Source organism: Apteryx mantelli, chromosome 31 (assembly GCF_036417845.1).
Source record: "Apteryx mantelli isolate bAptMan1 chromosome 31, bAptMan1.hap1, whole genome shotgun sequence".
NCBI lineage: Eukaryota > Metazoa > Chordata > Aves > Apterygiformes > Apterygidae > Apteryx > Apteryx mantelli.
The window spans coordinates 2,564,427-2,576,277 of record NC_090008.1 but is presented as its reverse complement, the minus strand read 5'-3'; the positions used below and the strand labels follow the sequence as shown (position 1 = coordinate 2,576,277).

Here is an 11,851-nt window from a genome sequence, read left to right as displayed (position 1 = left end):
TACAGCCGCTTTGTTTTGTTCAAAGCAGGCTGGATGGGGGCTGATCCCGAATGGCTTTGATGGGAGTGGAGGGATGGGGGCAGCGGGGCAGAGCAGGGAACAAATTCAGCGAAAAACGTGGGGGTGACGAATGTCTTCTGGTCTGCGTCCGTCCCATAGCTGCAGATCTTCCTTCTGCCTGGTGGGTTTTCCAGCCGGTTCTCTGTTACGCTGTGTCCCAGCTGTGGGCTCTCCGCTCCATCCAACACTGCATTTTTGTGTGTTTTATGGGAAAGGGATTGGATGTAAAAGGAATTAAGCTGGTGAAATGTTCAGTTTTATCTCTTTTCCCTCAAAGCCGTCCAAAAGAGCCTTCTGGAGACCCATCCAACTACCTTGGAAGTGCAGTCTCCTCAAGCAGCCATGCAATATTTTAATCCTTTTGTCTCAAAACTGGTGGCAACGCTCTCAAGCAAGGCTCTCTTCCTCGAGTCATCCCAGAGGGCAGAGGAGGAAAATAGCTGAAAAAAACATTTTTGGGGGGGAAAACTAGCTGTATTGGCAAGAAAGTTGCCTTAAAGCCCAAACCCTGTGTGTCCTCGGGCACAGGCTTTAGTGGCAGTTTGGAGAGGGATTTGTAGCTTTGCAGCAGCTCGTTCCTCTCCGGTTCGTTGCGCTGAACCAGATGGCTGGGATTTAATTATCAAACGCTGTCATTGCATAGCCTCAGGCTTTGCCAGTTTTGCAGTCTGATTTAACGAGATTTCCTTTGCAACTATTTATGAGCGCCTTTATTCCCTCTTACAGCCAAGGACTCCCCTTTTCCTGCCTCCAGCCGAAGTCTCCCACCGAGCCCTGCCTGACCCACGCCGCAGCCTTGCCCGCACCCAGGTGCGTGTGAAAAAAACCCCACGTCGCACGATTTGCACAAAGCGCCCCGGTGCTCCGGCACCCTCCGCCCAGCGCGGTGGCACGGGGGGGGCAGCGGGACCAGCCCCTAATTCCCCCAAAAGGCAGACGGGCCACCCGAGCGGGCCCAAGAGCCCCCGCAGCGCCGCTCCGCACCCCTGTGCCTTCCTCCCGCAAAGGAGGAGGAGGAGGAGGAGGAGAAATCCCACCCTCTGCCTCCCGCGCTGCCTCGGCCCGCTGGCCGCGCTCATTGGAGGCTCCCCGGCCTTGGATGCTCCCATTTGCCGGCGCGGCGCACCGGGCTGGCTTACCGGCAAGGCCAGGAAACCGCCGGGCTGTTCCCTCCCCTGCCCCGGATCACCCAGGAAGCTTTTTCCCTTCCCCGGCTCCGAAGTTTGCTCGCGGGAACCTCAGGGAAAGAGCAGGGGGTGGGGAGGGAACCCGCTGAGCACGGGTAAGGCTGGCCGAACCGGGCGATTTTGTTATTCCGGGTTGCGTTTCTCCGGAGCTGAAACTCCGCCGGGGAGAAGGCGGAGGGAGGCTGCTGGTCCGCCTCGGCCTTGCCGTTTGCGCGTTTCGGCAGCGGGGGGGGGTGGAAAAAGTTGTCAAATCTAATTATCGCTGCGCGGGGGCTTGCGCTGGAGGGTGGGAGGAGGTGGATGTGTCTTTCCGGGCTCTTCATCTATTCCTGGAGTATGGAAAGAGGCTGCGGGATATATCCCCCCCCCCCCCCAAACCACCACCACCACCCTGCTGCCCTCGTAGTGCTTAAATCCAGCCCCTCAGGTCCTTTTTATGGTGGTTTTTGGTGTCTTTTTAACGGGACTCTGAGCCTCCCCTGCGGCATAGGGTGGTTGGGGACCGGGGGGGTCGGGTGGAGGATAGGGCGGAGGAGAGAGCTGGGGTTGCAGGGTGCTCGTGGAAGGTTTCGGGTCAGCAGCCTGGGAATCCGAAACGAAAAGGGGCGACTCGTAAACCTCCTTAAACAGATAAGTATCGACTGCAAGCAGCTAAGTTGTGCGGGAGGGAGAATCAGAAAGAGATCAGCCTAGATAGAGGTGTTCTTTCGTCATTGCCCTGGGGCTCTGCTGAGTATCCGGCATCCGGGACCAGAGCGGGAGAGCCTGAGCCTTAACCTCTTCTCCGTCCAGGAGGTCCCCTCGGTCGAATGCTTTCGCCGTGACTCAAGTTCCTCCTTACCTCCGTGAAGGTGCAGTCGTCTCTTTAAACATGTCGCTAAGTTACAGGCAACCACTCCCTAGCAGTGACTCTTGTACAGCCATCCTGGGAGGAGTGAGCTGAAAATTCCCGGGTAAAAAGGGCAGGGTTCCCTCAAGCTCGTGCGTCCCTCCCCGGCGTCCAGGTTTCAGCTCTTGGGGCTTCGCACCGTCGTAGCCCATCGCGTTTAGACCTTGTGCCAACTTTGCTTCCCTGTGCTCCCAGCTGGAGGCGAGGATGACGACGCTAACGCGTCGAGGACGAGGGAAGAACTCGGACAAGAAGCCCGACGGCGAGGAAGACGCGGCCGCGGACAGAGACCTGAACGACGAAGACGCCAACGACTCCAAAGATATCCGCCTCACCCTCATGGAAGAGGTGCTGCTCCTGGGACTGAAGGACAAGGAGGTAAGGCGTTTCTCGCTGGCGCCATCGCACACGTAGAGGCGGAAGCGCTGTCCTAGCATATCTGGAGATGAGGTTCTCGGTATGCAGCGGAAGGGACAGCGTGAGTTCAGCCTACTAAGCTCAAACCACCATCGTCTGCAGTTGAAACCCAGCCGTCGATGAGGCCCTTGCAAGCGTTGTCCCATCAGCTCTGCCACAGTGACAGCTGGGGAAGAGAGGTGCAATGCAATATTCCTTTAGCGCCATTTGCAAAGGTGCGTTTGCTCTTTGCCAGGGTCAAAGACCTGGGGTAAAAGAAGCTACACCTTATGTGTCAGATGGTAGATGTGCTCTTCCCAAACCCACGTAAGCTTTCCTATCTGAAACCAGCAGGTGAAACCCAAAGGCCTCCTGAGCGCTGTTTACGCTTTTCTAAAAATTGACGCGAGAAACAGCTGGGGCAGGTTTTGAGCGAAAAGATAAGACGAGAGAATGCAGCTGGACCAGGAGTTTAAAGCAGGTGCAGGATACGTTTGAATACGGAAACGATAAGGGAGGTGGGAGCGGTGTCTCCGCTTTCAGAGCGGCCCTGCCCTTAGCCCAGGAGCAACGGCATCTTGCAGCTCCAGGCTTTGGGGGAAAGGGACGCTCGCCTCACCCGGCGTGTGCCAGTTTGACAGCTTTCCTGGACAGCAGTGCATGAACTTCCCAGCTGGTTATGCTCAGAGATGGGATGTTCTCTGCTGCAACGGGCCTGTGAGCAAACTGATCTGTTTTGCGCCTATCGGCTGGTAGCAACTCGTTGCTCCGGTCTGCCCGGAACAAACCGTTGGGAAAGGAAAAGGCGGTATTTGGGCTGAGCTCTGCCATCGCTTGGCTCCGAGCTGCGGAGCGCTTATCTGCCGTTGGGTCTGCGTGCTTCGTCTTCTTTAGTGCGCGCGTCTTCTTGATCTTTTTGGGCGACAGTAATGCTGTTATTCCTGTCAAACCGATGGGGAAACTGAGACAAAGAAGCCAACCGGTTGCCCAGGGTATTTCTTGGGATGATGATGGGAGAGGAGAAGCTTAAACACAGGTTTTTCAGCTCCCCTTTGAGCGCTTTGGATGAGCCCATCTTTCCGCCCTGAGGAAAGGAGACGTTGTAGCTGTTAAAGCTGCGGTGCGGTTGCATAAGTGACAGAGGTTTGTAGCTGCCCTGTTTAACGAGCCTAGATAAGATCTAGGACTCACCGAGCGGAATAGGAAGTAACAGGAGAGCAAGGCTGTAACGAGAACATCATGCAAATAACTTTGGAGCAAATATTAGAGAGCAACTTGGGAGCGTGGCGTGGTCTGCTTTCTTCCTGGACAGCGCTGAGCATTCCTGGTTCGGTTAATGTGTGTTTCTGCGTGGTTCCTCGTTGCCTTCTCAGAAGAGAGGTGAGAAGCCAGGCGTGCAGGCGCTCAGTCCATCCTCCTCCGTATTAATCGCTCCTCTGGGAGGAGACTGGGGTCTCTGGAGTAAAGTCAAGTGCCTGGCTCCCTGTTTGCTTAGTTTAACTAGACTATAACCCAGCAAGCCAGAACTTCAGCCAGGGATCTGTAAATCAAAAATAAAATTCGCCTATTGGAGAAGGTAGGGTCATGTTCTTTCCAAAATCCTCTCTTTACGATTGTGTCCATGTCAGAATTGACAAATGTCACTGTCCCCTCTCAAAAATGGGGCGTTCGGGCTGGTTCTGGAGCCATTTTTTTCTTCTGGCTTGGTTCTCCTGCGGGGAGGTGGCATTGTCCGCTGAGTTAATGTTTGATATGCCACTGCTGAACACGCGGCTCAGCCAGGCGCTGAGCGTGCGGAGCGCCTGGTTCCTCAGGATGGGCATTACTGGAGAAGCAGCCCCATTCTGCTTTGCAATTTTTGCACTCCGAGGTGGTGGCTCTTTGCTACCTCTTCTGCATGCTTGTCCCACCAAGAAAGCATTCCTTAAAAACATCTAGGAACGGTTCTCTAATCACGTGGAAGATAGGAGAACACAATGGATCGGAAAAAAAACTTTTCACTTTTTTTTTTTTTGGCCCGTCCTTCCGCATTCCTCCACCTCAAAGACTGTAAAGCCAGAAGTGGCAATAGCCTGCCAAGCTGGCAGGGAGCTGGGATCCCAGGCATCAGGTTTTCTCAGCTCTGTCGTTGACACGTGACTCAATGATTGGAAAAACTAGGAAATTTTAGCCAAATCCAGTGAGCTCACGGTGTGATTTCATTATTTTGAGTGCTGATCTCTCCATCTGGGAGAAAGTGGCTGAGCACCAGCCGGGTGTTTGTAAGCAGCCTGATTTCAGAAGCTGCAACTAACCCAGGAGCTTTCAACTTTTTTGATTTCAGAGCCCCTTAAAATTTTCCGGTGGGATGTTGCCTCCAGTCCAGCAAATGGAAACCTTCCGTAATCTCCAAGTCCTTCTCTGGAGAACTTTCTTTCTAGAGGTCGTGTGTTAAAAAAACAGCGCGTCTCCTGTGGACAGAACTTAGCAGGTCTTAACAGGGCGAGGATGAAGGGTTTCTTTGTCTTTCTTCACAAGGAAGTGAAGAAAGCAAATAAAGATTTTAATTTCTTTTATGATGGTCCGTGTTAAGCAAGCTGAGCAATCCGGTGTCAAAACGCACTGTACAAACAGCCGCTTTGGGGACAAGGGTTTACCCTTGTGGGCTGTAAAAACTTCTGTTTAAGAGGACTGCATGTTCTTAACTTTGTTTCCTTAGCAAAGCAGACTTGCCGGATTGCTTTGTCTTTAGTCTCCCCGTAACTTTTAAATCCGCCCTTTCTCTCCTTTCCCCTGTTCCTACAAGGAAAAAGACCAGCAAAAAGGGAGTTACAACCGTGAACCAAGCCACCGCGTTCCTGGCGTGTCGGCGTCCCGTCGTAAATAAGAACGTGGCGACTCCGCGTCCCGCTTCGTTCACCCCTTGGTCGGGCTCGCCTTGAACGCAAGCGCCCGTTCGGTTCCCAGCTCCGCCGCTTGCCTAGACGGGTCTCTCCGTCCAGCCCTCCCTTTTGTCCGTTTTGCTTGAAATCCGAAGACCGTCCCCTTATAAAGTTTGCGCAGGGCCTGCCACAATAAAACAGTCATCGGGCTGCAACAACCAGGCGTTGTGCTAGCAAGAAGCTAAAGGTGGGAGGAGGGAACCCGAGAGCTTTCCCAGGCGGTCCCGTTGCTTCAAACCCACGACCAGCTCTCTCCCGAGAAACACGGGTTGAGTTTGTTCTTAAATGCCAAGTGATCCCTGCCCCACCACAGACAAACTGTCCCCAGGCTTTGTTGTCCCTACGGTTAGTTTTTCTTAGTGCTAGCCTGAACCTCCTGGGCTACAGCGTTGGTCCAGGACTCTGCCTAATCCACGGTGGAAGCGGAGAGCTGAATATTCCCTTCCTTTTTGCAGCTGCCTTTTTATATATTTGAACCTTTTAATCATATTCTCCCTTAGTCTTCTCTTCCCCCGACTGAGAACCCCGATCCAATCAACCATTCCTCGTAGGTCGTGTTTTCCAGACTTTTGCGCGTTCTTGTCGCTCTGCCAAATGCCAGCAAGCGTCACGGTGCTTGCGCTTCTCAGGGTCAGGACTCGAGCGGTCGAGCCGGGGGGGCGTGGGAAGCCGAGGGCCGCGGGTGAAAATTGTTGCCGTCCTCAGGCATTCGCGTCACGTGCACGCTCGGGACCGGCCGCCGGAGAGCTTGTGATGCCGGAGCCAAGGTGATAGCCGTTCACGCTGGAGGACGGCTCTTTTTAGAGCTGGGGAGATTTATACAGCCACCCTTCTTCCCATGCTGGGCTGAGAAAACGGCGCTCAGGGCCGGATGTGGAATGTGCTGGCTTAAGTTTGAGTGAATCTAATCAAAATTGCCAAACCGCGCCGCTTCCTTGCCACGTAGGATCTTGCCCACTGACCACTGCGCCCTCAAGCCAAATCTACCCGTTTCTGGGAGAAGAGCTGGCGCGTATTTTCCAGTCCCCAGCACTGCTGAGCACAGACCGTTCATCCTCAGCCAGAAACCCTGTTTTCACTTGCAGAAATCTGCAGGGTGGATTTAAGCGAGTGGGATGTAATTAGCCAAAGTGGGATCTGGCGAGGGCGCTGGGGAAGCTCTCATCCGCCCCTTGATGGGAGCTGTGCGCTTTTGCTCCGGTCTGTGCACCTTGGGCTTAAGACGAAGCTGCAGGCAGCTGCAGGCAGCTGGGCAAGCTCTTCTTACGGGGCCGACGAGCGATATCCGAGTACCGCTGATCGTTCTCACGGCGCGCCTGGAATTGGCGGGGGCTTTCGTGTTTTCTTAAGCTGCCTCGTTATCTGGGAAAGCTGACCTTATGGAAAACAGTTATTGCTCCTTGGATGCTGCTTGCGCCAGCTGCTGAGCCACCTCTAGCTGGTTGCGGGGAGGCAGGGGAGGAGGCATGTTCCTGGCAGCTTCCCAAGCCGGTGTGATTTGTCGCGGGGGCAGAATTGACTCTTTAGCGAGCGGAGGCCAAGAAAAAGAGCAGGTTTCACCTTCCGCCTCCCACGTGCACGTCCACTTACACGCAGGGAGACGCGCAGGTCGTGAGGAAGAGGATAGAGCAAAACACGCATCCCTTCGATGTTTACGAGGAGGGTTTGAGCCTCGGGGTGGGGAGGGGGGTTAGTTGCAGGGTGCTGCCTTGCCCTGCAGGCTGTCAAGTCCTTCTCACCTCTTGGAGAAAGCCTTTTACCTCTCTTCGATGTCACCATCTAGGCTTAGGAGGAAGGGCATGAATCCATTCAACGGATGGACCGGATTCGGAGGGATGGGGAAACGAGCCCAGCAGCGCCAGCGCTGGCGCATCCGCTCATCCGTGTTTTCTCCCCTTATCATCCCTTTCCCCCAGGGCTACACGTCTTTCTGGAATGACTGCATCTCTTCAGGCCTGCGAGGCGGCATCCTCATTGAACTAGCGCTGCGGGGCCGGATCCAGCTGGAGCCACTCACCATGAGAAAGAAGAGGTTGCTGGACAGGAAGGTAAAGGTGCCGCAGGAGCTGGTCTGTCCTTCGCCGTAGATAATCCGGGCTGGAGATGGGAGGAAAAAGTAACAGCAGAGTGCCTTACCCTGCCCCAGACCCTCCGTGTGATCGGGCTGGGATCTGAAGCCCCCTGGGCAGGTTTCTTGGCCGCTCAGCCGCCTTTCTGATCCAGACTCGCTTGGGTCGGCTTCTTTTGAGCCCTGCTTTGTGTTCAGGCAGGCTCTGGTCAAACAGCTCCGAGTACCAGCGCTTTCCCTGGGGCACGGCGATGCCTTACAGGCCTTTGGGTGGCAGCTGTGTAACTGCAATTCCACTGACTGCAGCCCGATCTCCATCCACCCCCGTTGGGTCTGGTTTTAAGGTGCTTTGCGGAAGCGGTGTTGAACCCTGGGGCTCCTGATGGTCTTTTGGGAAGGAAGCAGCAGGTCTGTGTCCTGGTCTGACCCCATGTTTTCAATGTGTCCTTCTAGGTGCTCTTGAAGTCAGATGCTCCAACTGGTGATGTCTTGCTGGACGAGACCCTCCGACACATCAAGGCTACAGAGTCTGCAGAAACAGTGCAGACCTGGATAGAGCTGCTCACTGGTAGGCCCAGTTAGGGACGTGGGCTCTCCAGGTGTCTCTGGGCCTGTCCCTGAGGCTTGTCTCCTCTCTGTGGCTTGGCCATGCTCCCACTTGACCAGAGACGGGCAAAACACCCGAGGGCTGAGGGCAGAACAGGGGAAGGATGAACATAGGGGCAGGGAAAGGTTTTCCAGATCTTACTTGCTGGGAACTCAGAGGAAATCTGGACCTTGCTCTTCATCATCTGCTTTTTAACACTGAGTCTTTAATGAGTCTCAGGCCCAGAGGTTCTGGGGCAGAAGGGGTTTTCCAAAGGGATCCGCTTCAGGCTGCTGCACCTTGCAGTTGCTGGGAGCTTTGCCAATGGGGAATGATGGGGCTGGAGTTATGGGGAGGCAGGGCAGTGATAGCGGAGAAGAGCAGGTCAGAGTGCGGTTGAGAGGAGGAGGAAAAGGCTGGAAAAGGGTTTCTGCAGGAGGGACTTGTGGCTTTGCAGACACGGATCATCCTGGGCTGGAAACAGGGAGTTGGAGCTGCAGAACGGCTCGCGGGTGGGATAGAGAACAAGGCTCTACCTGCCCCAGGGTCCAATTGGGTCAATTCTCCCGCAGGGGAAACCTGGAACCCTTTCAAACTGCAGTACCAGCTGAGGAACGTGCGCGAGCGCATAGCCAAGAACCTGGTGGAGAAAGGCATCCTCACCACGGAGAAGCAGAACTTTCTGCTCTTCGACATGACCACGCACCCCGTCAGCAACGCCACCGAGAAGCAGCGCTTGGTCAAGAAGCTCCAGGAGAGCATGCTGGAGCGCTGGGTGAACGACCCCTGCCGCATGGACCGCAGGACTTTGGCTCTCCTGGTGCTGGCCCACGCCTCGGACGTGCTGGAGAACGTTTTTGCCAGCCTGGCAGACGACAAGTACGACGTGGCTATGAACAGGTCCAAGGACCTGCTGGATTTGGACCCTGAGGTGGAAGCTCCCAAAGCCAAAGGCGCGGAGATGATCTGGGCCGTCCTGGCGGCCTTCAATAAGTCTTAAAGCCCCTCAAAAAACAAACAACAACCCCACGAACCGGAGAGCGGAGCTTCACCCTCTCGGCACGAGGGCAGGAATATTTGGGCACGGGACTTCACGTAGCACCGGGTGGGCTCTGCTCCGTGGGCGCTGGTGGGTTTAGCTCTTTCCCCTCGCCTTGCCTTGGCAGGGGTTGGAAGGACGAGTGTGCGTGTGTGTGTGTGCGTGTGTGTGCGTGTGGGTGTTACACACCTAAATGAAGGTCTGCACCCCCGGTGGGACGAGGTTACAACTCCTAAATCCCCTTGCGGTACTTCTCCCCGACGCGCTTCCCTCTTTCCAGAGCCGGGAGGGCCGCGAGTTCCCGCGCCGCTCGGGCGCCGGGCTTTGCGCGCGGGAACCGAGCTTGGTCGAGGGGCCCGAACCGCGGAGAAAACAGGCCGAGTCGCACGGGAAATGGGCCCATGGAGGAGCCTCCGCTCCCGGGCCGCGCTCCCGGCGCTCGGCTTGGTTCCGTGGCCGCCTCGCGCACGCGGGCGCCCGGGTTTCCCTCGCTCTCGCCGCCTTTAGGCTGGCAGCGGCGGAGGTTTCCGAGCGCGGGGAGAACGTCCCGTTTGCGGAGCCGCTTGGGAGACGCGGGGTTTTTTTTTTTTCCCTTCTCGACTCCGTCGGGAGGTTGGCGGGGCAGGCGCGGAGGAAGCGTGTGCCGCGATGCGCCGTGTCCGCGGGGACCTCCTCGCTGGCTAGAGAAGCCGAGACCTTGCCACGAATCCGCGAAAAGCGGCTGTTGCCTTTATTTTTTTGCCTTTCACCTTTTAAGCTCGGATATAGCTAAACCCTCGCACGTGTTTATTAGGTAGCTCTGGCACCGGGCTCGGACCACCGAGGGTGTCCGTAATGCCAGCCCGGGGCCAGAATTTCCTGGGAATTTCCCGGCTGTGCAGATGCCCGCAGGCGTTTCCCTGGTACCCAACGTTTGGCCGGGGAAAGCCGAAACCTTTCAGAGCTCGTCGGCATCGAGGGAGAAATACTTCCCGGGTGCTGCCCCGGAGCAGGGAGGGCAGGAGGGGACGGACCAGGCGCCCCGAGATGCTCTCCGGGGTCGGATCGCCGCCCGGCCGAGTGGTGCTCCGCGCTGCGCCTGCCCGTAGCACGTCGACTCTTTTTAGGAAGAGATGAAGTCACTTTAGGAAAAGTTAAACTGTGATTTATTTCTTTCCCCCCCCCCCTTCTCCTCTCCGACTTTAACCTTTAGCGAGCGTTAATGTGTTTCGCCGCGCCCCCGCGGGAGTCCTGGGTATTTAAATCCGTAGTCCGTAGCCGCTGTGGGTCCAACTGCTCTTTCTAATAAAAGGGTTTTACAGCTGAACGCGTGTCCGCAGCTCTCCAGCGCGGCGGGGTCCTCCGAGACGCAAGCGGCTCGCTGGCACCCGTGCGCCGAGCTTGCCGGGTCTCAGCCCTCGCCCCCTCCTTGGCCCCGGCCGAGCAGCGTCGGCAAAGCATCTTCCGGCGCCTCCGAAGATGCTCTAGAAAGCTCCGGTCCTTCCCCAGTTTAAAGCGGATCCTTTCCAAAAACCCTTCTCTTCTTCTCCGCTGTGGGGTTCGTGGGTGTCCCCGCTCCCCCGGCCTGAGCTTCCCTCATTTCGGTAAGAGGGAAGAAAAGCAAAAGGAAGGGAAAACCGGGGGAATCGGAGGGTGCAGCAAATGGAAGCCGTCCTGGGCATCCATTGCCCGCTGCCTGCGGGTGTTTGGGGTGGAAAAGGGAGGGAAAGGGGTTCCCCTTCGAGGCGGCACCGGGGGTGGGGGGGGGGGGTCTCCTCCGTCTTCAACGCCGGTGCCGCGGGAAGACCCCGAAACGGCGCGGGGGGCGCAGGGCGCTCGGTCTCCCCCCTCCCGGGGCCGCGCCGGCGCACGCAGGCGCCTCTCCCACCCCGCGCATCGATCGGGGCCGCATCGATCCGCCACGCGGGGAGGGATCAGGAGGGATCGGGGGGGGGGGGGGGGGGGGATCGATGCCGCGGTGCAATGTGTCGCCCGGGTCTCGGGGAGTCGCCGGCGCGCGCCCACGAGCACCCGCTCGCCGGCCGGGCACCCGCGCGGGACCCCGCGGCCGGCGATGCGCCGCGAGCGCGCAGGTGAGCACGGGCGCCGCGACGGGGTGGGGGGGCCCCGACCCCCCCCCCCCCAAAACCCCATCGCAGCCGCGTTTTCCCACGCCGCCTCCGTCGGACCCCCGAGGCCGATCGATAGCCCCCATCGAGCCGGGTAGCCGCGTGTCACCGCGGACGCACGGACACACGGACACACGGCGGCCTCGGACGGATGCGGCGGCTCCCGGCGCCGTTTGCATCGTCCTCCGCGTCTTTGCTTTCTCCTGGTTCCCAGGGTTTTAAGGCCACGGCTCTGTGTGTGTCCGTCTGTCCATCCGCGTGCGTGTGCATCCGTGCGTGTGTATGAGCATCTGCCCATCCGTGTGCATCCACCTGTGTGTGTGTGTGTGCGCAGCCGTGTGTCCGTGTGCGTCTGTCCGTTTGTCCGTCCCCGTGCGTGGGTGCACCCGCGTGTCTATGCGTGGGCGCGCACGCGTCCGTCCCTCCACCCGTGTGCGCGGGCATGCGTCTGTCCGTCCGTCCACGCGCAGGCATGCGCGCCCGCCCGTCCCGCCGTGCTTGGGCGCATCCCTGCATGCGTGTGCATCCGCGTTCGGCTGCATCCGGGTGCGTGTCCATCCGTGCGCGTGCGCATCCGGCACGGCCAGGGCACGAAGG

The 11,851-nt window shown here is 57.7% G+C and overlaps 1 protein-coding gene across 4 annotated transcripts; it reads left to right on the top strand.

The window, feature by feature from the left end:
- The first annotated feature begins 823 nt into the window (after positions 1 to 823).
- On the top strand, positions 824 to 10,446 carry GOLPH3L (golgi phosphoprotein 3 like). 4 transcript variants are annotated; one of them, XM_013955557.2, is made up of 5 exons: positions 824 to 870; positions 2,332 to 2,514; positions 7,370 to 7,501; positions 7,975 to 8,089; positions 8,680 to 10,446. In XM_013955557.2, exons 2-5 carry the CDS (start codon positions 2,344 to 2,346, stop codon positions 9,105 to 9,107), a joined length of 846 nt encoding a protein of 281 aa, XP_013811011.1. In that variant the 5' UTR covers positions 824 to 870; positions 2,332 to 2,343; the 3' UTR covers positions 9,108 to 10,446. The 4 variants fall into 4 exon arrangements, with proteins under 4 accessions (XP_013811011.1, XP_067169329.1, XP_013811010.1 ...); XM_067313228.1 differs by lacking the exon at positions 824 to 870 and adding an exon at positions 1,186 to 1,342; XM_013955556.2 differs by lacking the exon at positions 824 to 870 and adding an exon at positions 1,800 to 2,098.
- Positions 10,447 to 11,851: the final 1,405 nt, after the last annotated feature.